Source organism: Lagopus leucura, unplaced genomic scaffold (assembly GCF_019238085.1).
Source record: "Lagopus leucura isolate 7727_CA_CO unplaced genomic scaffold, USGS_WTPT01 Super-Scaffold_100009, whole genome shotgun sequence".
In the NCBI taxonomy this organism is placed as follows: Eukaryota; Metazoa; Chordata; class Aves; order Galliformes; family Phasianidae; genus Lagopus; species Lagopus leucura.
Genome location: NW_024962266.1, coordinates 247478 through 272129, shown reverse-complemented (window position 1 = coordinate 272129; position 24652 = coordinate 247478). Strand labels below are relative to the sequence as shown.

Sequence of the window (24652 nt, the reverse complement as noted above, 5' to 3'; positions counted from 1 at the left end):
TTTTTTTTTTTTTTTTTTTTTTTTTTTTTTTTTTTTTTTTAGGGGGAGTAGAATGATCCAAAAATGATTTTGTCTAACAAAACATGACACTGGCTTGGCAGGGCATTCAGTCAGTGATTTGTAGCTCTTCCTAATCTACAGTTTAGCATTAGCTGTTTCCATGCCCAAAACAGTGACTACATTTTACATTTATGAACTTCATTTTTCACACATCACTGACTCCTCAGATAAAAAGGACAGCAAGTTCAGTGTCTGTTGAATCTTGCCTGAGGCAAGAGATGTGCTATAAACAGCTGATGCAGATAGCTTATATTTCCTGCTCCTTTGCATCTGCAAACTGAGGAATATGTTCCTTGAAAAGTAATATTGCTGATGCAAAATCTGCAGCTAAGGCTTTATCTGGGATGTCAGACTTTTGGTAAGCTCATTTTCCCCATCCCTTATCACAGGGACTTTTTTAGTATATATTTTACTTTAAATAATGTAATGCAATTTGTTCAGCAGTTATGGTGGAGAAGTTTTGGAAGCATTGTAAAGTTTTAACAAAGGGATCACTATGAGCACTGAAAGAAGATGCAATTATATAGTGCAGTACAATCTTCCATCCTTGTACCCACCCCAGGAAACAAAAACCCTGCAAGAATATCACCTACTGATATCATCACTCACTGATATCAACCTCTTATGCACAGCTCAAGATGAGAAGTCCCATTCTGTACAAAGGGATTTTAGGGAGTCTTCTGAGAGAAGTTTTATCCTCCTTACACAAAAATTGCAAAATGCAGCTCAGAAACTGTACTGTCCCTACAGCCAATTTCTTTTCCTTAAACTTTTCCCCTAATTTTGGAAGGATTAATCATTGGAGAAGGTCCTCCTTTTGATCGCTTCCACATCATTGCCTGTACCTTATTACGTTCCCAATAAGAACTTCAGTCTTCCTAAGCAACAACAGCAGAAAACTGCAATTCATCTCCAATGTTTGTCACTGTCAAATTTTTTTTTTTTTTTTTTTTTAAACAAATGAAGGGAATCTTTTTTTTTTTTTTAAGACCTCATCCAGTTATTGCAAATGCTGTTTACAATGTAGAAAAAAATTCTACCTCCCTAAATAAAATATGTTTTTGTCTCTCTCCAAATTATTTTCTCATGGATTATTGTAATTTCAATTCTAAGAATCACTGTAATTATCAAAGAAAACATCCATTCAACACTGTGGGTCAGCAATTACAGGGAAGCATTTCACCATGACTCAAAATTATCATTTGTCAGCAGAACTGTCAAGATTATCCAAAAAATAATGTTGATTAAAACATGATTATGGTTAAGTGTGAGCACTAGAAGCTTACTAGTTTATCCATTCACAACTGAGCCTTATGTGAAGAACTTTTACATCCTGGCTTTCTAGCAATCCTTTATTTGCTAACAAAGTATTCATTTGAAGCTGATATTGCATTCTCACACAGAATGGGAAAGCCTCTGGGCTGACTACTCACATGACACAAACCAGCTCCCTGTATTAAAGCCTCTCTTCCTGGAAGCCTTCCAACACATGCAGAGGGGAACCTGGTGAAGGTCTGTTTAGATATGACAGTTTACACTTCCCCAACATAGACAGAAGTCACAGAGTGAACCCTGATATTGCAGAAGCAAAAAGAGAGAAATACTGAACAAAGCTCAGGTATCAAAAAGAGAACATCTAGAATTTCCCCTTAACTACTCTAGACCACAATGGGATCATTTAAAGATCTGAACCTCTACCCTGTTCTATACTGCAGAATTTGGAAAATTTACCTCATTAACTTGCTTTTTGTCTAAGTGAAAAACTTGACCAGAGCTTGTTGAGGCAATTTCTTCATAGACTTTGTAACCAATATGATCCCTGTCATCACAGTCTCCAGTTAGCACAAATACTACCTGTATTAAAAAGAAAAAAACAAACAAAAAAACATCCAAGTCATTTGGGACGCAGTGCAAACTTTCACTTGAAAACATTTTAAAGCTAGCACAAAGGCCTGATAGCAGAAGTGCATCTCTTGGCATGGGCTCTTATTACTTTGCAATGAAGTAAGGAACAAACAAGAATCACTTTATAAGTGATACTCATTTATAAGCAATTGGACATCTCAGAAAACCTGTCTCAAAACAACATAAGAACATCCACGTAACTGACACACTGACCAAGCATATACACAAGCTTCATTTGGACTATTTAATCCACAGCATTAAAAATAAATGTTCCTTCAAGTTTTTATTAATCAAACATCTCTACTTAAAAAAAATAAAGTTCCTAGAATGACATTATTTTTACTGTAGAAATGGATTTCACTGATCCTCACATAGTGGAATTTCACCCTTCAGTACAGAGAAAACATGGCATTAAAGATGTAAATCAACTTAGGATGTAAATCTCTCATGTACCTGTGACTGCTTCTGTTGAATGAGCTGAAGTACTTCATGGGTAAGTCTATAGTCTTTGGATCGTGCATCAGTAAATACATAGATGAAAGAACCAGGAAGAGAGATTTCTAGAGCAATCTTAATTGCTCCAATGCTCATCTCTGGACAGTCTCCACCACCCTGTTTTCAAATAGAAGAAGGAAAAAACACAAACTTTCAAAGGAAAAGAACGTACCAATTAAAGTATTTTCTCTTGAGAAAGTGTCTCTTTTGAACGTTTCATCTTCTATTCTTTTATTCACTCCTCTACCCCTCACCTGTATGTTTTCTGTGAAGTGTCACAAACTCACACTTGAGCAACATCTAGAAAAATTACTCAGGGAAAGTGAAGTCAGAGGAGAAAATTGCTCTTGGACCTGAAAATGGCCAGTGTCATGGTCACTCTTGTCTCTCCTGGGAGAGATGTGTCAGTCAGTTCCAGCTCCTGCACCAGCCCCATTTCTTTACTCACACGTTCCTTTCCTGTCTGACAATGCAATGGCTCCAGCAGCACACAGCAGTCACAAGACGTCACAGCCACAGAGGGAAGTAACCTCAGCCATGCAGGACTGCTCTCCAGGAGGGTATTTGGCTGCCAGGATGGCAAGGACTTGCCCTGAACTTCCCACAGTGGGGCAGGCAGTGTGAGGAGCTCAGAGGACACAGGTGATGTGCTTCCCAGTCACCCATGCTGACACACAGACAGCTGCACAGCTGCCAATTTTTCAGACCATTCATTTAGGGCTTCCAAGAATGACTTTATTTAACATTACAGAAACTGACAGAATTATTCTTTTTCATTTACATAAAAATCAATTTCACATATTTAAGACAGAATTTTCCAAACAGCTGAACACAAACTGTAAAACCCAGCCCTGTGAACAGCAACGGATCTCTGCATTTTCAAGATTACTATTAAAAGAAGTAACTTTTATATTTAATCAACATGCCTGCTAATCAGCATACCTTCACACATACTCCACAGGCAGGGAAGGAAGAAGAAAAAAAATAATGCAATTGTTGCATCTAATTTTTAGTACTTCAGGGCAATCAGAAACTGTTTTGAGGATAAACATCAGGGAAAAAAAGGCCCTGCCTCCCACAGTTCCTCAATCCTCCAGAACTTCAGTTGACCCCAACCAAATATTTTAAATCAGTAACAACTTTTCAACTCTCTTCAACTTTGACCCAATTTCATAACAAGAGTATCTTAAACTTCTAATCTATGTAAAAGAGAGTTACTTGCCTACTTCTGTAAGTAGTCTTACTTTAATGGAAAAAACAAGTAGTAGACTCTGGAGTGCATGAAACTCAAAAGATAGTTTTCCAAAATTTTTGTCATGTCTGAACTTCATCCTAGCAACGTCTGTACAATCCTAAGGGACAAAACAATATACACTAAATGATTCTGTACTCAGCACTGGTGAGGCTGCACCCAGAGTGCTGTGTTCAGTTTTGGACCCCTCACTACAAGAAAGACATTGAGGCCCTGTAGCACGTCCAGAGAAGGGCAAAGAAACTGGTGGGTGTCTGGAGCACAGGCCTTATGAGGAACAGCTGAGGGAACAGAGGCTGTTTAGTTTGGAGACTAGGAGGCTCAGAGAGACCTTACTGCTCTACAACTGCCTGAAAGGAGGTTGTGGCAAGTTGGAGGCCAGCCTCTTCTAGCAATAGGAGGAACGGCCTCAAGTTGTGCCAGGTTCAGGTTGGACACTAGGAAGAATTTCTTCTCTGAAAGAGAAGTCAGGCACTTGAACGGGCTGCCCAGTGAGGTGGTGGAGTCACAGTCCCTGGAGTGCTCAAGAAATGTTTAGATGTTGTACTAAAGGACATGGTTTAGTGTGGAAATATTGGTGGTATGCAGATGGTTGGACTGGATGATCTTGGAGGTCTTTTCCAACCCTGGTGATTCTATGGTTCTAAGATTTTTTAACTTCTGCAAAGCAAATGTTATCTTCAGCAAAAGAATTTCCCAGTTAAACCTGGGAAAAACCTGGCAAAGTCAAGATAATAGCTTATTTCTGCAACCACCTTCTAAATATAATATCTCTATTCCCACCTCTAGTTGAGGAAAAGGAATATTTTCTTGACTAGTTTGAATATAAAAAGAACAGGACTTAGTTTCTCTAGAGAGATGCACACAGACTAGTCTTAAACTGTTGTCAATACTAACCGAAAGACTCTGTCAAATGCTGTCCAAACATTCCAACTGTTCTGTACTCAGAATATTTTTGTTGCAAAGATCTGCATTTGTCCTGGTGCTTAAGAAGAAGTTTTGGAGTATTCTAGACAGCCTATTTCTATCTAAGATACTTAAGACTCCTTTAAGTAATTTAACTTCGTCTTAATTTTAGTTTTGTTCATTAATGAGAATATTTGTTCTACAACTTTAACTGAGAACGATTTATCTCAAGACTTTCACTACTTTCATAATATTCAGTCACTGCCCTTCTAGGTGAATTATCCATAATGAATATTACAGAAGTGTTCGCATTCTCTGAAAGAACTGCTGCAAGATATCCTATCAGTCCTTATCTAACCACTTTAATTTCTTTATTTTGGCCCTTCACCAACTTAATCCATTATAGTAAATCATTTTTAATTCAGCTGAACGAACACACCTTGAGAATAATTATGAAATTGCAGTCACTGACTATTAGAGAAAAATTCTTAAGTCAGATAGTGGCCTTTAAACAACTTGTTAGCAAATTAAGAGTTTTAATTTCCTGAAAGCTTCATATCCTTTTTCAAAACAGTTAAAATTATTTTCCAGTAGCTAAAGATGGGACCAATTTTTAATCTCCCTATAAAAGAGACAGAAAAAGCACAATGGCTAGCATTTTCTCCCTCCTTGAAAATTTACTATTGTTTTCTCAGAATTTCAACCTTTCTTGCAATTTTTAAACTATTAATTCTACCCTAACTAGCACCATTGGCTTCTAAACAGCCTTAAACCGTTTATACCATTTGCCTATTTCTAAAACACTGTCCTTAAAGCCAGAAGCTTGTCCAGCAGTATTACCCCAGACAGTGCTTGACTGAAGAATGGGATTTTCAGTAAAGCTAACTCCACTCCAATACTTCTCTTTTGTTCCAGCACCTGATCCAGATATCATTTGCAACTCATTCTCACAGAAAGAATCATAGGAGACATATTATGGTGGTTCAAAATCCATCACTTATCTCCTTATACCAGGTTACCTGAGTCAGCCTGCTACCTTTGAATCATTAGGTGCTTGTTAACACAGGACAATGAAGGAAGTGTCTATGTCACACCTGACAGGTCTTAAAAGAGTCCTTTTGTACATTAATTAGTTAATTAGAACTACAGAAATAACTTACAGGAAATAATAAAACAGCTCATAAAAGTATCTGTGAACAAGTGGCAAAACTAATAGGATTCAAAATAAGTATTATCATTAACTAACTAGTCTTTCTTGTGTTATTGATCATAAGCAAAGTATCCATACAATGATGTAAACTAAGACAAAGTAATTAACCATAATCATGAATTCAGATATGCAGAGAACAAGAAGATGATAGTTTTTGCACCTATATCTACATGAAGCATTACAGCAGAAGCACTAACAAGAGACGAATGATCATAAGGAGGAAATAAGGCGTATTGCTAGAACTATAGAGGATGAACAAGTCACTCACCTGAACATAAAGCTCCCGGAGTTCAAACTGAAATTTCTTGGGATCTGTGGTTATTGTCACTGGACCAATTTCTGGGATGAAAAAAAAAAAAAAAAAAAAAGGAAAACATGTAGTATGAGGAAGACACAAAGCAATCAGGAGAATTTCAGCTGAAGAGATCATGATTTTTCAGATTGATAAAAATCTGAAAAGAAAAAAAACCAGCAGTATTAAAAACAGAAAGGAGGACTGAATAGAATATTCAGCACTGAGATCTATAGTTTCAAACATAGTGACTCCAATGTCATTCCAGCATTACCAGCTTCTGAGTGTCATAAGCATTTATAGGGACATGCATGTTCTGTGTTGTTTCTTTCACACACATTTACTTATATCCATCACTACACTGCTCTCATTAATTAGAAGGGAACAAAAAATCCCCAAAAGTGGCTGCACCAGAAAATAATGAAATTTACCTACACAACTGTTTCTGGAAAATGTGAAGAAGTATCAAATGTGATACTAGCTGCTTTACCTGAGGCTGCTATTTCTTGACAGTTTATCTCAATCTAACTTGGCACTCATGCGCTTCATTCTTTACCCGTCCTTGGCACACACTCAGCTGCTGCTACTGGCACAAGGACAGGGCATTCATTGACCTGGATTAAAGTGCTGAGCCAAGCATACACAAATAAGCAACACCCATCACTAAATCTACTATAATCACACATGGGTTTGCTTGGGGGTTGTAACTGTGAATGCCCTTGCTAAAGGTAGGCTTTTAATTTGCTTAAAAGTCACCAAAAAGATGACAAAAAAGCTTTCCTAGAGTATGAAAGTATCCTGACGGTTTCTTGTAGGATTTTGATTTGATTTTGATTCTTGTGAATGTTATTTACTGTCCAAGTAGAAATGCCTCACTGTCACCGGACGCATCATTGTAAGGACTTCCCCACAGTGTTCACTCTGCCATTCCCCTTCTCAGCCTGGTAACATCCTTTGGGTGTTCCTTACAGCATATGCCTGTAACAAAGCTATCTCCAAAGTGTTCTGCTTAAAATCTATCCTGCCAGCCATTGTTCTAAGGCATAGAATAGAATGAGTTTTATACCTATAGTAAAACCACAAGCTCTACTACTCCGTCAATACAAGGATTACATTTTTCAATTCTAGGGCAGCAAATCCTTTGGAAAGGCTTTTTTTCCCCATAATATATAGATATGAAAAGTAACACTACTTCAGCCAAGCTAAAACAGCCCATCCAGCACAGATGGGTGAGCTGTGCCTTTCTCCCCAGGCAGCGGGGTGCAGATGCCAAGTGCAGACCCTGCCTGTAGGCCATGGGATCACACCCAGGTGCTGGCTGCGCTCTGCTGTGAGCTCAGCAACCAGCACAGCCTGGGAATGGCATTCAGCCACAGCTCAGGTCTCAGAAGCACAAGGCTGCAAATGGAAGCCAGAACAAGTGGTGTCATGGAGAGCTGCCAGAACAGAGAGCCCAGCAGTGGGACAGTTGCTCCAACCAGCTCTGCAGCTGTGGGCAAACAAGGTCCCAGGAAGGGTTCCACCTCTTCAGCGAAGCTGAGATTCTCTAAGGGAAGAACAGCAGCGACACCAAGTAAGTCCCAGCACAAGAGAGCTGCCAATCCTCTCAGAGCCAGCTCTCCTCTGATGGATGCCAGGAATACCCCTGACTTCAAGCAGACCGCTAGTGTTTTGGGCAAAACAACAGCTAGTCTGACACCATACAAGCTGTTTACTATCTGTAGAAGGCATCTGGAAAGGCAGCACCACACAACTCTGGGCTTCTGTCACCTCTCCTGGCCACATAGTCTGATTACACAGCTAGAGAAAGGCCATTCAGTACTCTTCACTCATACCCTATAGAGGGGTACCACTCAAGGTATGAACTGTAATGTTAATGGTTCTCACCATCCAAACGCCTGTAGCTTGAACCAAAAGCCCAGCATCAACTGTTTCTCATCCACAATCATGCTGCCATTGAGCCTGTGTGACCTGCATGCTTGCCAGAAGGGCTCAAACAGCCTTCAAGTTTTTTCCTCACTATGCTATACTCTAAGCATATACCATCAGAGACTGTCTCCTCAGCACAGGTGAAGACAGGCTTTAAAGCACTCAGAACAGGCAAGAGTGAGAAGACAGCTACAAGTGCTTTCATTTCACATGCCAGCCATGAACCATCTCCAGAAAGGACTTTAAAAAAGAATGCAAGTCCTCTCATTTAGCACCATGAAAACTCTTAGAGAAAGTGAAATGAGCAACACAACAAAATTTCTGGCAACTATAATGTTCAAATCAAGTTACAACTGTCAGTCCTGATGCAGCTCTGAAGAATGAATGAACAGATGCAACAAGACTGAGACAATGACTGCTGAACTACATTGGTGTGAAAAAAATGACAGACCACAGTAGAGAATTCTCCTAGCACCCGAAAGATGCTAGCCATACAGGACAAGCACACAGACAGAGTTGTTGAAGGAAGTTAAGGGGTTTAAAAGCAATCATCCCCCATGGTACAAATATATTCCCAGAAATACGGAAAATCTTTGTGGAGTTAAATTAAGACGTGAAAGAAACATAGTATTTTATGTTAACTTGCTCATAACTGCTACAGATATAAAAAGATTCATGTAGTGGCATTCAGAACAGCTTCTAGTGTTTGTGTGAAAGCACATTTTTGTTCTGTGCATCATCCTGATGTTTGAGAATCCAGACATGAGCCAACAGTGTGTGCTCACAGCCCAGAAGGCCAACTATATTGTGGGCTGCATTAAAAAAGGGGTGGCCAGCAGGAAGTCGGAGGTGATTGTCCCCCTCTACTCAGCACACGTGATGCCCCATGTGGAGTCAAGCACAAGTGTATAATCAAGATGTTATAATCACAATATAGTTGTATAATCAATAGATATCAAGATGCTATAATCACAATATAATCAAGAGAATTAGGCAAAGTAAACAACGATCACAAAAAGACAATAAGTGGAAGAGCTTACCCTTTGGCTGAGCTCACCAGAAGACACCAAGAGAGGTGATCTCCAGAAGAGATCCTTCCCTTCTGGTAGCCAGCTCTTAAATAGGTCTAGGAGGCCTGTGCTTCTGGCAGCACAGGTGAATTGCCTTCAGGTGATTAATCAGAGGTTCAGGCCGTGACTCAGCAGTTCCCATACACACAAGGAAGATACATACCTCTTGGAACAGGTCCAGAGGACAGCCACTAAGATGATGAGAGGGCTGGAGTACCTCTCCTATGAAGAAAGGCTCAGGGAACTGGGCTTGTTTAGCTTGGAGAAGAGAAGGCTCCAAGGAGACCTCATTGGGGCCTTCCAGTATTTGAAGGGAGTACATAAAAAGAAGGGAGAATGACTGCTTACATGGGTTGATAGTAATAGGACAAGGGGGAGTGGTTTTAAACTGAGGCAGGGGAGGTTTAGGTTGGATATTAGGAGGAAGTAGATAGGAGGAAGTTTTTCACACAGACACTCTAGAGCAGGTTGCCTAAGGAGGTTGTGGATGCCCCATTCCTGGAGGCATTCAAGGCCAGGCTGGATGTGGCTCTGGGCAGCCTGGTCTGCTAGTTGGTGACCCTGCACATAGCAGGGGGTTGGAACTGGATGATCATTGAGGTCCTTTTCAACCCAGGCCATTCTATGAATAGCAAGCACATTGGGAAAGCCAAAAACTACCTAGCGTGACACATATTCATAATTATTGCAAAGGCTGTTTGCAAATTTGGCATCTTATCTTGATCTTGATCATGTAAAACATCTGTACTAAATATCTGTTTTAAATGAATGTATTAGAACAATCTAGCAGAGGAATACAGGAGCCATTTACCTACTTCTATCAATTCAGAACACTGAATTTGTTTGTTCTGGAAGGAAAACAACAATGCTGATACCTAGTAGCAGAAGGAATTTCAGCAGATACGCCAAATCATGTGGAGTTCTTTCAGTCAAAAAAAGAAACCCTTCGTCTAATTCAGAGCAAGAACGTGTCTCTCAAATATCCAGAATTAAAAATGACTAAACAAACACCAAAACCAAGCAAAGACAGAACCATACACCTTTGGACGCTTTCCAAAAAAGGAATAAACTTCAGATTTAGTACCCTATGAATTGGAGTGGGGGAGCACAACAGCAAAAACACCCTGATCTTTAATACCCAATGCAATTACAATTGCCATTTACTAGCTCTTGTTTAGCTACACAATTTGATGTTACCCCCATTGTAACTCGTTTGCTGGTATAATGTCAGTCATACAGATTGTAAAATCTATCATCTTTGTACTGATGTGGGAGTGTAACCCTTTGTAGCCTAGAACTGTACGGGTCGAAGAGCAGTCTGAAGTACTGAACTCATTATAAATAGCTGACACGTAACTCAGATATTCAGCACTGCTGAATTCACTCTAGGTCTACTCTCCTAGTCTGTGCCTTACAGTCATTCATGCAAAAGCTCCAGGGTAAGATTTGACAACAGCATGCAGTGTGTAAAGAACAGAATATGAAAAAATGGGGATGGAGATCACACACAGGGTGTAGTTAACATTCATTCATCTCATGGGTAAGGCAGAACTTCATTACTTCCCATCCTGTTTCTCCATCCAAGTGACACTTCTTAGTTACATCAATTTTGACAGTTTTTAGATCGGTAGGCTAATATACATTTCATATACGCACACATATATCCACCTCCCACACACCATTATTTTTGTATCAGATCCATCTCCCAGTCTTGTTTCCTGTACAGAATCTCAAACGTTTGTCCCACTAGTTTTAAAGATGACACAGGATTGGGAATGATCAGCTAGGACATCTGTGATGCCTAAACAGAACTAATGCTCAAAAAAAAACTGAAGTGCAATTATTCCTTAAAAGCTATTTTCCAGCAGTGGTGTGCATTGAGTTTTATCTGATGAAAGAATATGACTTGTTCCGTCAAACTTCCCTTTCTGTATCCAATCAATTTTAATGCTCCGCCTATAATTCTGAAAGCCTTTATGAGTCACTGCTTGCCAAGGATAACAAAAATAATGATAAAGTTACTCTTAATAAGCCCCCAGCCAGCTGGTTGTCCTAGGGGCACATAAGCAGAAATCCTTAATTTCTGAAGAGCAAATTCGGTGCTACATGTCAGGACTTTACACAGCTGCAGTCCGCTCACAAGCTTCCACCAGAGGTCACAAAATCACAGATTTATAGGGGTTAGAAGAGACCTCTGAAGATCATCTATCCCACCTAGACACTGTGGTGCATCTTCTGCCACCCAACACTGCAGTGACAGGTCAAGAAGGCAACTAAGAAAAGAAATACTTCTAATTGCAATCCCTCAAATCATAGTGAACATTCTTCACTCTCAAACAGCTGACTTAGAAGATTTAAATGTTACTTTAATTTAAATGCTCCTTCAGTTTTAACCAGCTATGAATTTCTGTGGTAGATCCAAGCATCTGACTGAAAATGTAAGTTAAGCTAACACCCTCGAGAGAACTAAAAAAGCTTGGTTCCTTCAGGTTTCTTTCCAATTATGACCCCTATGGCTCCATTTCTTTTAGCTTTCAGACTCTAACCTGGGTGTAATCATATTCATGTTTGAAATGTCCAAGAATTGCAGTGAACAACTTTTGCCAGATTCTTTACCAGGCAAAAAAGAATCCAAACCAATCCAGCAACCTCACATTAGATGAGCAACCTTAGTGCAGCCACCCTTCCTCCCCTTCCTTTTCTTTTTTTTAAATTAGTTTTTCAGCCTCCTGACTTATCACTATTAACTTTAACATGCAACTTCAACTTCAAAAGACTACTGACTGGAAGAAGACTGTTTGCACATGCAGCTTTTATGCTTCTCTTGGATAATCAAACAAAAGCCAGGCAAACAGTCCATGCATACTGTGAGTCACTGCCAAGCAGTCTGACACTGTGAAGCATTATTGCAGCTTCATCTTCACCAATGAAGACAGTATTCACCCTTGCACACCTCACTCTTCACCATCAATCTTGATGCAGCAGCCAAAGTATGAATGAAATCTAGAGACCAAAGGTGCAGGAGAGGTTTTGCTAAAAAATGTGCCCTAAACGGCACATGTGCATTAGCATTTCCCATTCTTACAACATCTAAGAGCTTTGTGGGTGTTTTGCTCCTGATGGTTCTGGGGTGGCTTTTTGTTGTTGTTGTGCTTCTTTTGCGTTGTTTTATTTTAGAGGAAATTATTGATGGTTAAAAAAAAGACACTATATATGCTCTTGTTTCTTGGAAAAAGAAAGCTAGTTTGAAGAACTCCATTGGTTAAAATTTAATATTATCTTCTGTCTAACACAATCAGCACTAAATTCAGTTTATAGGCCTTCAGTGTAGTTTTTCAGAAGTTTTGGGTTTTTTTAACCAAATGCCATTGCACGGAAAAATTAGGCTAATTTGCTAATTTGCCTAGCATAGTAACAATAAGAATACTGTTTACTTTCCTAAGAATTACAGTAATAGAACAGGATATGCAGAATAGCCTCATCTTCATGAGACTGTTAAAATTAATTTGGTTTGTTACCAATGCTCTACTCAGAACAGTCCTGCAGTTCCTCAGGCTCCTAGCATGGGTGGCACTAGATCGCACTCGCAGTGGAACTACCAATGAAAAACCTATTCCCTCATGCTGAAAATAAAGAAAGCCTGAAGTAGGTCTCCAGGATGACTTTTGCTCCAAGGAAATAATCTACTTGTAAATTCCCTCTAGTGTAAGCAAAAGTTTGTCTGTTGCTAGCACACAGACACAGACCAAAAAAAAAAAAACCAGGAAAACAGACTAGAACTCGTTACATTATATGGTTAAAATTCAAAACAATGGCAGAGGCTCTCACGTGCCCAAACTGTAAAAAACCATGAGGCAAGTTTTCCCTTCCTGAGGACAAAAGGGCATATAGAGCCCCGCCATCTGCTCCCCAGTTGCTTGAGCAGCTCTGGAGGTCTGCTCTCACCAGAGGCCTGCAGCCAGCACTTCTCAAGTGCCTTTGGCCATCCCTAGCAAACTCTCAATGGATGACTGCCTAAATTACAGATTGCATCGACAGCTGACAACTCAGCCAGCAGTCCCTGAGAGAAGCCAGAGGACGCGAAAAGCCATGGAGATTATCGAGCCCGGTGGTCCTCTGCACTCAGGTCCTGAGCCATCCCAGGGAACTAAGTCCACAGAGAACGGCTGCCCATGCTCTTCTCAAGCATCTCTTCTGTGTATGAAGGCTTTATGTCTGGGTCTTCTAAGTCTCATATTTCCAAGAGTACATTAGTTTGTGATATTTCTTCTCTTTTCTCATAACAAGAAGAAAAAAAAAAAGCAGCATTTATTGATTCTATACAGCATTCAAGCTCTGCAAGGACTTGCTTCCTTCAGCCTACAGCGAAGGCCAAGCAACTGACAAGAGCTGCAACCACTGCTGCCTCACAGTTTGGCATGGGAGAGGCAGCACTTACTGACACTGGCCCACGCACAGTTCCCAGAGAACATCTGAAAAGGTTGTCAGATTATTCTCTGGCTTTGTTTATTTCCCCTTGTTAACAATCTGAATCGAGTAAAACATTGTTCATAATGCTCTTTAAATTCTTTCTGCAGACTGAACTCCAGTACAGTCCAGGTCTATTTCTGTCTCATCTCTTGGTCTGTGCATTTTTGGCAAGACTCTATCAGCATTTGCTACAGCACTAGATAAATAGCTTACACTGAAGAGTAAGGCAGGAATGAACATAATTACACATTTTATAGTGCTATTTTGTGATTAATAACATGAACGCATTGAAGTAAAAATCAAGCAGTCATTAAAACTCAATTTTTAATTCTAGATTTACACTTGGCATCATATTACACAATTAATTTCCTTGCTGCAACATCTCAGGAAGCTTTGTCCTGAGCAGCTGCAAGCACCAGCCAGGGCACTGCTGGCTGCTGCAAGTCTGCATCAGGACGCTTCCTCTGCTGCTTCCCACCACATCCCCTGATTGTATCTCAAGTAGCAGGGGTCCACAGGCTGACTGGCCAGTAGTCACAGTTTCTTTTTTTCTTCTGCAGTTTCAACTCAATTACAAGGTCTGATTGAAAGTGTATATTCACCGGCTGCTTCCTGCAAAGAGACTTGGAAGAAAACTGTCTACCTTTTATCATGAGACAGTGAAAACTGAAAAAGCAACACTGAAGCTATAGTCACATGGCTCCCATGAAGTGTACAGAAGAATTCATGCACTCAGCACTCATGTCCACATGAAAATAGACAGCATGAGCGAGTCAACAACAGCAGTTGAGCATCCAGAGAGCGGCACAGCACAGTGCTGCCCCTCAGCAATGGCAAATACTCCATGCTGCATGGCACACAGTGACAGGGCAAGCTGGGAACAGTACTGAACATGTGTAATTATGGCCAGTTATTAATAAACTGAAAGCCCATTTTTTCTTGCAAGAGTCATCCTATGCGTGTTATGGAGATCTCAGAACTAACCAGTTGGTGCTTTAAGATGCTGGAGATCCCAGAAACAAGGGCTTCCCAGAGCATGTTACCATACTAGTACTACACTGTACTTTAACAGGCTTATGTTTTTTATAGTGTTTTCACATGGTTAAAAAACAAAAGCAAAAAATATATGTAATATGGTGCCAGATTTAATCTGGTCCATAGGAGTGTCTCTGACAAGAATTAAACAACCTCAGACAAGGCAGAACTGCACAAGAGTGACCTAAAATACATTTGGATGCCGGCCACAATCCTTGCAAATCTATTTCAATAAGTTTTGCCTCCTTACATTCTGGCAACTGTCAACAAACACAATGAACCAATTAGCCCTAACGAGAGAGAAAAGATAGGACTGTAACCACAGACCTAGCTACCCCTATATAATTAAAACTCAACTAAGTTTTCCTCAATTTTCATACCAAGGAACTTGTTCCTCAAAAGATCACAGAGCAAAAGCCTTCCCTCAGAAAATTCCAGGAGAATGACAGTGAGGCTTTACAAGGCAATGTCCTGCATGAGCATACATCTGTGTGCATGTACACATGCATGAACACCAGCATTTCAGTATAATGGAATGTTTCATGATGAATCCAATTGCCATCTTTTGAGAATGGAGATTTCTAAACACAACCAAAAGAAAGTACTCTGAGATCTGCACCTCAGAAAAAACTAGTGTCACATTTAGAACACATCTTTTATTCTGCGTGTAAGTTTACTTTTACCAAAATTTCTTTTTTTTTACTACAACAAATGTATCTGCATTCTTTTTAAGTCAATTACAAAGTTTTTATTGATTTCAGTTAGAATCAGCCTAGGCTCAATGAATCTCATGCTACAAAATGAATTGCTAAAGGATAATCAATGTAAGACTATTAGATACCCAAACTGCTTCCTTTTAGTCATTATAACTGTAAATTCAAATTCTCATTCTAAATAAACCTCCACTTCACAAAGCTAACCCATCTGTAGCTGGCAGAACGTCAAATGTTATGGCAAATACCATTGCCTGCACACACTGCTTATTTCTTCTGACAGCACTCATTTGCTAGCATTTTTCTAATCATAGCACAGTGCTGGGATATAGCTGGGAATAAAGCAGAAGTTCTCTTAAGTGAAAGCATCTACTTGAAGATTTTCAGTATATGTCAGTTGTTGGTGTACCACATTAAAGTCAATCTTTTTATACTTTTAAACATATACTATCGAGAGGAAAGACTATGTAGATATCTTATTTTCTCCTTCAGACACTCACTATCCCCAGTGAGGCTGTTTTGCACAAGAAAGCAATGGGAAAAAACTGCAGAAAGCATGACTGCAAAACTGCTCATCTGACAGAGCCAACCCATGTGAAAAAAAAAAAAAAAAAAAAAAAGGAAAAAAAAGGTTACTGGACTATTTTAAATCTATTTTTGAAAATATGTGGTTTGGATTGAAAAGAATTGAAAAGAAGGGTTTAGCAAGTGTTTGAAGGCCAGCTAAACCTCTTAAAATCTTTACCAGAGCACTGTTCATTTTAGCAGTTGTCAAATCAGATGGAAGCAGCTCTCTCCTGTCCCTTAGCTTTCGCCTGTATTATGTGCAACTTTGTGATTTTCTAAAAGGCACCAACAATTTCAAGCAGCAGAAATCAATCAGGAAGGAATCCACTTATCCTAGAATTAGGTGGAGCAGAGCCTGAGAGGCTTGAACAGCCACCATAACCCCAGAGAAGGGATTTGCATGGTCAGGCTGAGGAGTTCAACATGTTAGCTGGGCAATAGGAAACCAGATGAGGTTTAACAAAAGCAAGTGTGGAGTTTTGCATCTAGGGAGGAATAATTGCATGCACCAGTACAGGTTGGGGGATGACCTGCTGGAGAGAAGCTCTGCCAAGAGGGACCTGGGTGTCCCAATGGATGACAGGTTGGCCATAAGCCAGCAGTGTGCCCCTATGGCCAAAAAGGCCAATGTCATTCTGGGGTGCATTAGAAAGAGTGTGGCCAGCAGATCGAGGGAGGTGATCCCCCCCCTCTACTCTGCCCTGGTAAGGCCTCATCTGGAGTATTGTGTCCAGTTCTGGGTTCCCCAGCACAAAAAATACAGCGAACTCTGGGAAAGAGTCCAGCAGAAGGCCACAAAGATGGTGAAGGGCCTGAAGCATCTCCCTATGAAGAAAGGCTGAGTGAACTGGGTCTGTTTAGCCTTGAGAAAAGAAGACTGAGAGGGGACCTGACCCAGGTCTATAAATATCTAAGGTGGGGGGCAGAGCGGCAAGGCCAGACTGTTTCCAGCAGTGTGTGGAGACAGGACAAGGAGAAACGGACAGAAACTGCAGCATAGGAAGTTCTGCACAAATGTGCACAAGAACTTCTTTAGGTGAGGTGACGGAGCACTGGAACAGGCTGCGCAGGGAGGTTGTGGAGTCTCTGCAGATATTCAAGACCCGCCTGGACGCCTACTTGTGCGACCTCTTGTAGGGAACCTGCTTTGGCAGGGGGTTGGACTAGATGATCTCTGGAGGTCCCTTCCAACCCCTACGATTCTGTGATTCTGTGATTCTGTTTCTTCACAGATGCCTGCACAGCTTGGTGGTGACAATGGAGCCATATCTACTTCCTTCCCGCAGTACAAATCAGTGAACATGCCTTGTGATACAGCCTCCGATCCCTTCCAAAGCTCACACTGAACTTGTGGCGCGCAAAAGCCTGGTGGCAGAGATGGAGCCTGCTCAGAGGCAGCCATCCACATCCTGGCACCTGCTGGGAGCCACTTCACAGCCATGTCAGTCATATAAGCAGCAAAATGGCCTTTGCCTAGCTCCACAGTACTGCCTTTGATTTCATCCTTTTTATCTGGGAAAAAAATTAAAGAAGTGGAACTTGTCCCCACAACAGCCTGAGAATGTCTGTTAAATAGCGTTGTGGCGCAGAAGTCTCCAATCCCAAACATGCTGCCAATGGTTTGGCTGCAAGCCAGACACGTTTGCTGGTCATGTTGGAAAGAACATCCGCAAGTTTACTGACATTATGTATACTCCATGGTATCTGAGCAGTCTTCTACATCAAATTCAATTACCATTTCAGCTGACAGTCATTTAGTGTACAGAAATGAGACCTCTGACAGTAAGACACTACCATGTAACAACATAGTTTTAAAAAATCTAGTAAGACTAGAAGAGAACCAAACCTGGAATAGCCATTTGTCCAGAAAGCAATTTCCATTTGCTTCTCCAGCTGTGAAATACAGCAGTTCTGGGATTTCATCACCCACATTAGCAGTGCAAACTGTCTTGCAAGTAACCCGGGTGGTAGCTGCCCCCACTCTGGAGTTCCCATTCTACATCCCAATTACTTTCTTTCTAATCCCTCAGGCTCTACCTAAAATCTCTTGGCCATGAGCAGCTTTTCAAGTAAATGACACTGCTCTACGAAGCCAAAAAACACTGCTGGTCTCTCCACAAAGAAGATGCAAGCATGAGGATTTTGAAAATCACATGGGTTAAGCTTGTTTTAGGAATTCCACTACTAAGCAGGCAGTTTTCCCCACTGATCAGATTGTGCAGGAGCCCATGCTGCCCTTTCTGGAGGTGCCACACACAGCATGTTCAACCATGTGCAAGCAGTGCCCAGCTCCATTTTGAGTTCATGAATTAGCTTACAAAAAATAACACAGATACAGCTGGATTACAGGGCCTGGCCCCACCTCCTGGCAAGCTGCTCCACCTACACGCCACCATGAGTCCACAAAGTGACAATTGTTTCATTTTCACTAGTCGCTCACGCTTCCTATTTTGACAACTCTTCTAAGCAAGCAGTAACTTCAGGTGACTCATTACAGCCAAATTCATGAAGCTTAGCAGGGCATCTGCTAACCCATCCGACTTGCTCATGTTCATCTACACCATGCAGTTCAGCAAAGCTGGCCACAACCAGCCATGATGGCAAGGTCAGGTTTGTGCTCCATGCAGATTCCCACTGTCCCACTGCACAGGCTTGGTGCCTGTCACTGACATAGTATATCCAACACTGGCATGTCCCTTTTTCTTCTCAGAAGAAGAAAAAGGAAAAATCATGAGAACATGTTCTTGATGCAGGTTTGAGTGATCAATATTGTTTTTAGGAAGCTGGGGTAGAGAAGGAAACATTTTTTATACAATTTTTTATACAATTAAATGTTATCTGTGGATTATAAAACTCCGCTGAGTTTTATCACTTTAGCAATGCAAGCATACTCCTAAGGGAGGAGGAAGACATGAGAATGTTAACTTTCCTGCCCTAAGCAAAATAGGCTTTTTCCACTATGCACAAGGAATACTTCAATCAGTAAAACATAAATACTTCACATAGAAACACTGTCCTCTGTTTGCTCATCTTTTAGAATTTGTTCTAAATAATTTCAGTATTTATGTTTAGACTGCTAACATCAGCTAAAGCACAGTATTAGCTTAGACTTCTCATCTGCCTCAATCCTTGCATTTTCCAGTTTCATCTTCTGTCCAGCCTTGTCCAAATTCTATGACTGGGAAATGCTGAGCACCCTAATGGAAAAACATAGAACTCTGTCATGGAAGCAAAGTGATATACACAAAATCATTACCAAGATTATTCTTAGAGTTTTGTGTTTGTTTTTTTTTTTAATGGAAGCATTTTCTATGATTATCATTTGTAATAAACCACTTGGCTTGTTTAACTAATACAAAGCACAAGGCTTTCTTCTGCAAGACTTTGGATTTACCTTCAAGCTCCAGAATCAATGCTTCAACCCAACTGAGGTCCTTACACAGGACAATCACAAGCTCAGTGTCTTCCAGGTACAATGCAACCACTGAAAAAGCTGCACTCTGAACATTCAGGTACTGTGAGATCCCCCCTGACAACTCACACTAGGAAATTCGATATGGGAACCACTCCTGTGCCCTAGCCAGTACAAGTGGAAGATGAGTGTTGACTTCCAGTGGCTGCAGCTGGCAGCCAGGCACAGCCTGAGAGTGAATATCACAATGTGCTTTTAGCAGAGGCTGGGATTTCTAGCACTCACCGTTGAGGAAACAAAAGGTCTCACAGGTTACTACATCAGCTTGAGTGACCAAATATTCAAGCAACCCAGAATAGTTTGAGTTGGAATGGACATTTAAGCCCCCCCAAGTCACAACCCTCTGATGTGGGCTGGTTGCCACCACCAGATCAGGCTGCCCAGGGCCATAGCCAGCTTGGCCTTGAGCACCTCAGCAGCATCTCTGGACAGCTTGTGCCAGTGTCTCACTGCCCTCTGAGTACAGAATTTCCTTCTAACATCTAATCAAAATCTCCCCTCTATTATAGTAGTCTAAAGCCTTTATCCTTTGTCTTGACGTTACACTCCCTGACAGAGTCCCTCCCCAGCTTTCCTGAAGGCCCCTTTAAGCATTGGAAAGCTGGCTCCAATGAGGTCTCCCTAGAGACTACTTTTGACCAGGCTGAATGAGCTCAGCTTCCTCAGCCTGTCTTCATAGGGGAGAACCCTTCCAGCCCCCTTCTTGTGCTGGGGGCCACAGAGCTGAAAACAGCACTGCAGGTGGGGAATCACAAGAGCAGAACAGAAAGGAATGGTCACTTCCGTGACCTGCTGGTCACACTACTTTTGGTGCAGTCCAGGATACAACTTACCTTCTCTCCAGCATGTCAGCCAATCCACACAGCTTTATGTCACCCATCAACTTGCTGAGGGTGCACTTGATCCCGCTGCCCATGTCACTGATGGACATTTTAAATATTGCTTGTCCCCATCCAGGCCCCTAAGGAACACCACTCATCATCACTAGTTTCAGTATTTATTTTTACTATTTCCACAGGCTTCTTGTCTCTCAGATTCTTTTCCCAGACTAATGCAACACACCTAGGTGCAAGATGTTTATTAAAGAGCAGTGGCTGGTAGAGATGACACCATGCCCACATCCAGCCCCGAGCCTGTCATCACAGCGTCATGTCAGAGCTGGCAGCTGTGTCCTTCTGAGGTACTTCAGGGCAAAGCAGAGCAGTTTTGCAGAGCAGTTTTGCAAAGCACATGGAACAATTTTTAAAATTTTTTAAATTTTTTTAAATCATGAGAGCTTGGTAAGATTCCATTGCTACCAGAAAATAAAACTCATCCCAAAGCTCGTTGAAGCTACCCTTGACTGTCCTTGCTCCCAAGGGCCGGCTCCTGGCTCTGCCCTGGAGCTGCCTGCTTGGTGCCCTGCCACGGAGTCTCTGGCATACTCTCTAGAACCAGCCCCATGCCTGATGTCCTTTAGAGGCTGTAAGACTGAGGAATTCAGACACCCAGTGCCTCAGTGCTAAGTCTCCACCTGCCCTCTACCTCTGCTCATACACTTGCCCACAAACACCTTTCCAACACTCTCCCACAGATCTTTGCTCATCTGGTTACGCTATGTTGGCACAACCTAGCCATTTAGCAAGGAAGTACAGTTCTAGGAAAGGAATCTCATCAACAGAAACTTTCAAACAGCGTAAACAGGCAAAGGCTGGAAAAAAGCACTCTACTGAATGCCCTTCTGCAATTGAACATCCTCTCAATTTGTCATTCCAGGCACAAGGCTTACACCAGATAGCCCAAGAAGCCAGGGCCGATGTCAAACCCACAGTGCCATCAGTGCTAAGCAGAAAGCACACATTTCTGATGAACTGTGCCGCCTCAAGCTTCTCAACATACCTCAGATCTTGCATCCAGAAGATTCAGCACCACAACAGAAAATATGGAATCCTTACACATGCTACCAGGCTTAACCCTCCTCTGAGCACTGCCAACAAGGAAGAAAGCTGCAGGTGCTATCCCCACATCATGGCCTGCCTGCAAGACCTGCAAGACCTCCACGAGCCACCCACCAGTATGCTCACAGTGAAGACTGTGGCTACACAGCATTTAGGGGAGAGGTCCAGACAGAATCAACATGCATGTCTTTCTAGAAAGCTCTCATTCAGGTTTCTGCAGTATGAAATAGCACTCAAACAATTAGAATTGTATCTTTCAGGTTTGATCACTAGTGCTGCCAAAATTTCCCTTTGCACCCTGAGGCAAATCCTTGGGGACCTGTTCAGAAAAGCACTTAATTATATGTGAAAATTGTTAAAAATCAACAGAATATATACAAAAACATTTTTACGTGTTTTGTTTAATCACAGGCCTTGCTCATTCATGCCCATGGCTTCTACACTGGGCAAGAGGCAGTGTATCTCTGACCCACTCTTCCTTCACCACTGCAGTAAGAGCAGGATATTTTTGAGGGGACTGTTTGTCGTCAGATGAAAATAAATACATCAAAACAGTAGAAATCCAACTGTAAAGAGATGACTAAAGTGTTGTATATTCATTTTGGGTATGATTACATGGCCTAAGACCCCAGCAGACCAGATAAACTACCTAAGCACTGAGAAAATCACCCCAATGCCTCACCTTAACCATAAATCCAATTGAACTAACAGAATAACCTCGGTGTAATTCCAGATGTCTCTCACAGTTAAAATGCTGTCATGAAGTTTGGAGTACACAGCTACAAAGCAAATGTAATCTCAAGAAATATAAACAAGACCAGAAAAATTAATTCAGCTTGCTCTCTGAAGTCACATCTAGCATTTCCTAAGTTCTTCCAAAGCCATTATGTTGCTGATTAATAGACATGCCTCAAGGCACAACCTTTTTCTGAACTTCAGAGTTAAGAATTCCTTTGAAATGTCAGGAAGGCATACAATTTTTACTCAATGATAGCGCTCAAGAGCAGCCTATAATTTAAGACACCACATTTCTAATTGAAGAAATTAAATCAAGTAGGAAAAGCAGGAGGAATTCTGATCCTACTCAAGTACAATGAAACTTCAAACAGCGCTAAACAAATAAACAAAAACCAGCTGAGCTAATATAAAGCAGACCCTGCTTAAATATTCTTCTTAAACATTTCACCTACACTGTTACACTTGGCATTCGGGAAAGAAAGAGGAGCCAGCAAGGACTGAGAAGAGATTAGAAAGGCAATTTGAGAAATGTGTAATATTTATCAAGAAAACCAAAGCCAGACTCCGATCTTAGTTAAATCAGTGTAAATCCAAACTAATAGCATTTACTGTAATGGAACTACTCCGGATTTAGACTACTTTAACTGAGATAAAATCCTGTTCAATTAAGCAGAATATAAGAGCCAGTTTTTACACTTTGATGTCTAGGCAATGGGACATTTCATTGCCAGTAACTAAGAATCTGCTTTAAAGCTATGCAGCTACAATTCAAAAGGTGAGATGGGCTTAAGACATCACAATTATACATAGCCAAAATTTCTGGAGTTTGAAATGATCTCACAAGATTTGCTTACGGACCCACGGTGGTTCAAAGGCAGAAATGGAAGTGAAATCTGAGCAGCTCTACCTCCCAGTCCCTCATATGAGAGATGCAGCCTTCTGGACTTGTATTATTCCATGTCAAGGCTTGATGCAGCTACCACACACTTCCCAGGGAATGTCCTCTTTCCACAATAAAATTGACTAATTCTTTAAAATGCAATACAGTCAGCATGTGTTATTGTTACCTTCAGTTACCATTTCTAGGGTGGGGAAATGACTGAGTTTTACAGCAGAGGAGTGACCTCCCTTTTTACATCCTAAGCACAAGCAACAATGGGAATATTTATAACACAGATTGATACATGAAAAAGCCACATTTTTCCACTACCAGTATCTATAGATGCTGCTTAGACTTATACACAACTGTGCAACTCAATCATTACAGTTCAATTCAGCTCACCAGAGCAGGGGATACCCCTTCTCTCGCAGCTGCAGCTCTCCAAAACAGTCATAGAATCACCAGCTTTGGAAAAGACCTCCAAGATCATCCAGTCTAACCATCCGCCTACCACCAATATTTCTGCACTAAACCATGTCCATTAGTATAACATCTAAACATTTCTTGAGCACCTCCAGGGACCATGACTCCACCACCTCACTGGGCAGCCAATTCAAGTGCCCGACTTCTCTTTCAGAGAAGAAATTCTTCCTAATTGTCCAACCTGAAACTCTCCTGGCACAGCTTGAAGTCCTATTGCTAGTTATGGGGGAGAACAGGCCCATGCCCACCTCACCACAATCACATTTCAGGAGTAGGAGAGCAATAAGGTCTCCCACTGAGCCTCTTCTCCAGACTCCCTCAGCCGCTCCTCATAAGACTTATGGTCCAGATCCCTCACCAGATTCATTGTCCTTCTCTGAAAACACTACAGAGCCTCAATGTCTTTCCTATAGTAAAGGGTTCAACACTTGTCCTTCCAGCACAAGTCACCACTTTCTCCACTCTGCAGCTAAGCAGCTCATGTACACTCTAGCTAAGCTGGACAGCCTAAGCAGTCCCTGCTAACCTGGACCACGCTGGGATGAACCCAGAGTTACTGAGTAGCACTCACACTGATGCTTAGAAAGGGCCAGAAGCTCAAAGAGACACAGCAGAACACTGCAGCAGCAATTTCCACTTGTACAGCTAACATAAGAATAACACTGCACCTTCTGTGTTCAGTCCAAAGGAAGCACCATTTACCAGACATGCTGGAAGTGAGGGAAAGGTTTCTCCATCACCTCCTGAAAAACCCTAAAACCCATGGTTTCTGCAGGACTTCTTGTGGAGCACAAGCTTGTCACCTTTAGCTGTTGTGCATTTCATTGCCACAATCCGGCCATAGATGCAAGATATTTGCTGGGCAGGCAGGCAGCCTTGAGATAAAGGAGGGAGTGCTGAGAAGGGACAAATGCTCCCAGCGAGAAAAGTCAGAGGAAGTTCTGAGAAAAGGATGGGCTGGAGGCAGAGTAAAGAAGATTAAAAGATGCAGGAGGCTGAGCAAGTAGGAAAGAGTTACCATGTCAGCTACAAACAAGAGACGTGTGCACCTGTGCTTAGTGCAGAGGACTATGACTCAGAAATAAGGCGCATGAATTCATCCTTGTGCTTCAATTCAATTTATGTAAAACTGAGAAGGGGAAGACGACAAAAAATAAAATAAAATAAAATAAAATAAAATAAAATAAAATAAAATAAAATAAAATAAAATAAAATAAAATAAAATAAAATAAAATAAA

The 24652-nt window shown here is 41.3% G+C and overlaps 1 protein-coding gene across 1 annotated transcript in view; it reads right to left on the bottom strand.

Annotated features, from left to right (window-relative positions):
• The window catches only part of HMCN1 (hemicentin 1), a 185812-nt gene that overhangs the window by 146202 nt on the left and 14958 nt on the right, over positions 1 to 24652 (bottom strand). Inside the window, exons 2-4 of the mRNA XM_042873540.1 lie at positions 6097 to 6167; positions 2419 to 2577; positions 1792 to 1914 (exon numbers count right to left, since the gene is read on the bottom strand). Coding sequence (XP_042729474.1) covers positions 1792 to 1914; positions 2419 to 2577; positions 6097 to 6167 — 353 coding nt within the window. The remainder of the gene's footprint in view (positions 1 to 1791; positions 1915 to 2418; positions 2578 to 6096; positions 6168 to 24652) is intronic.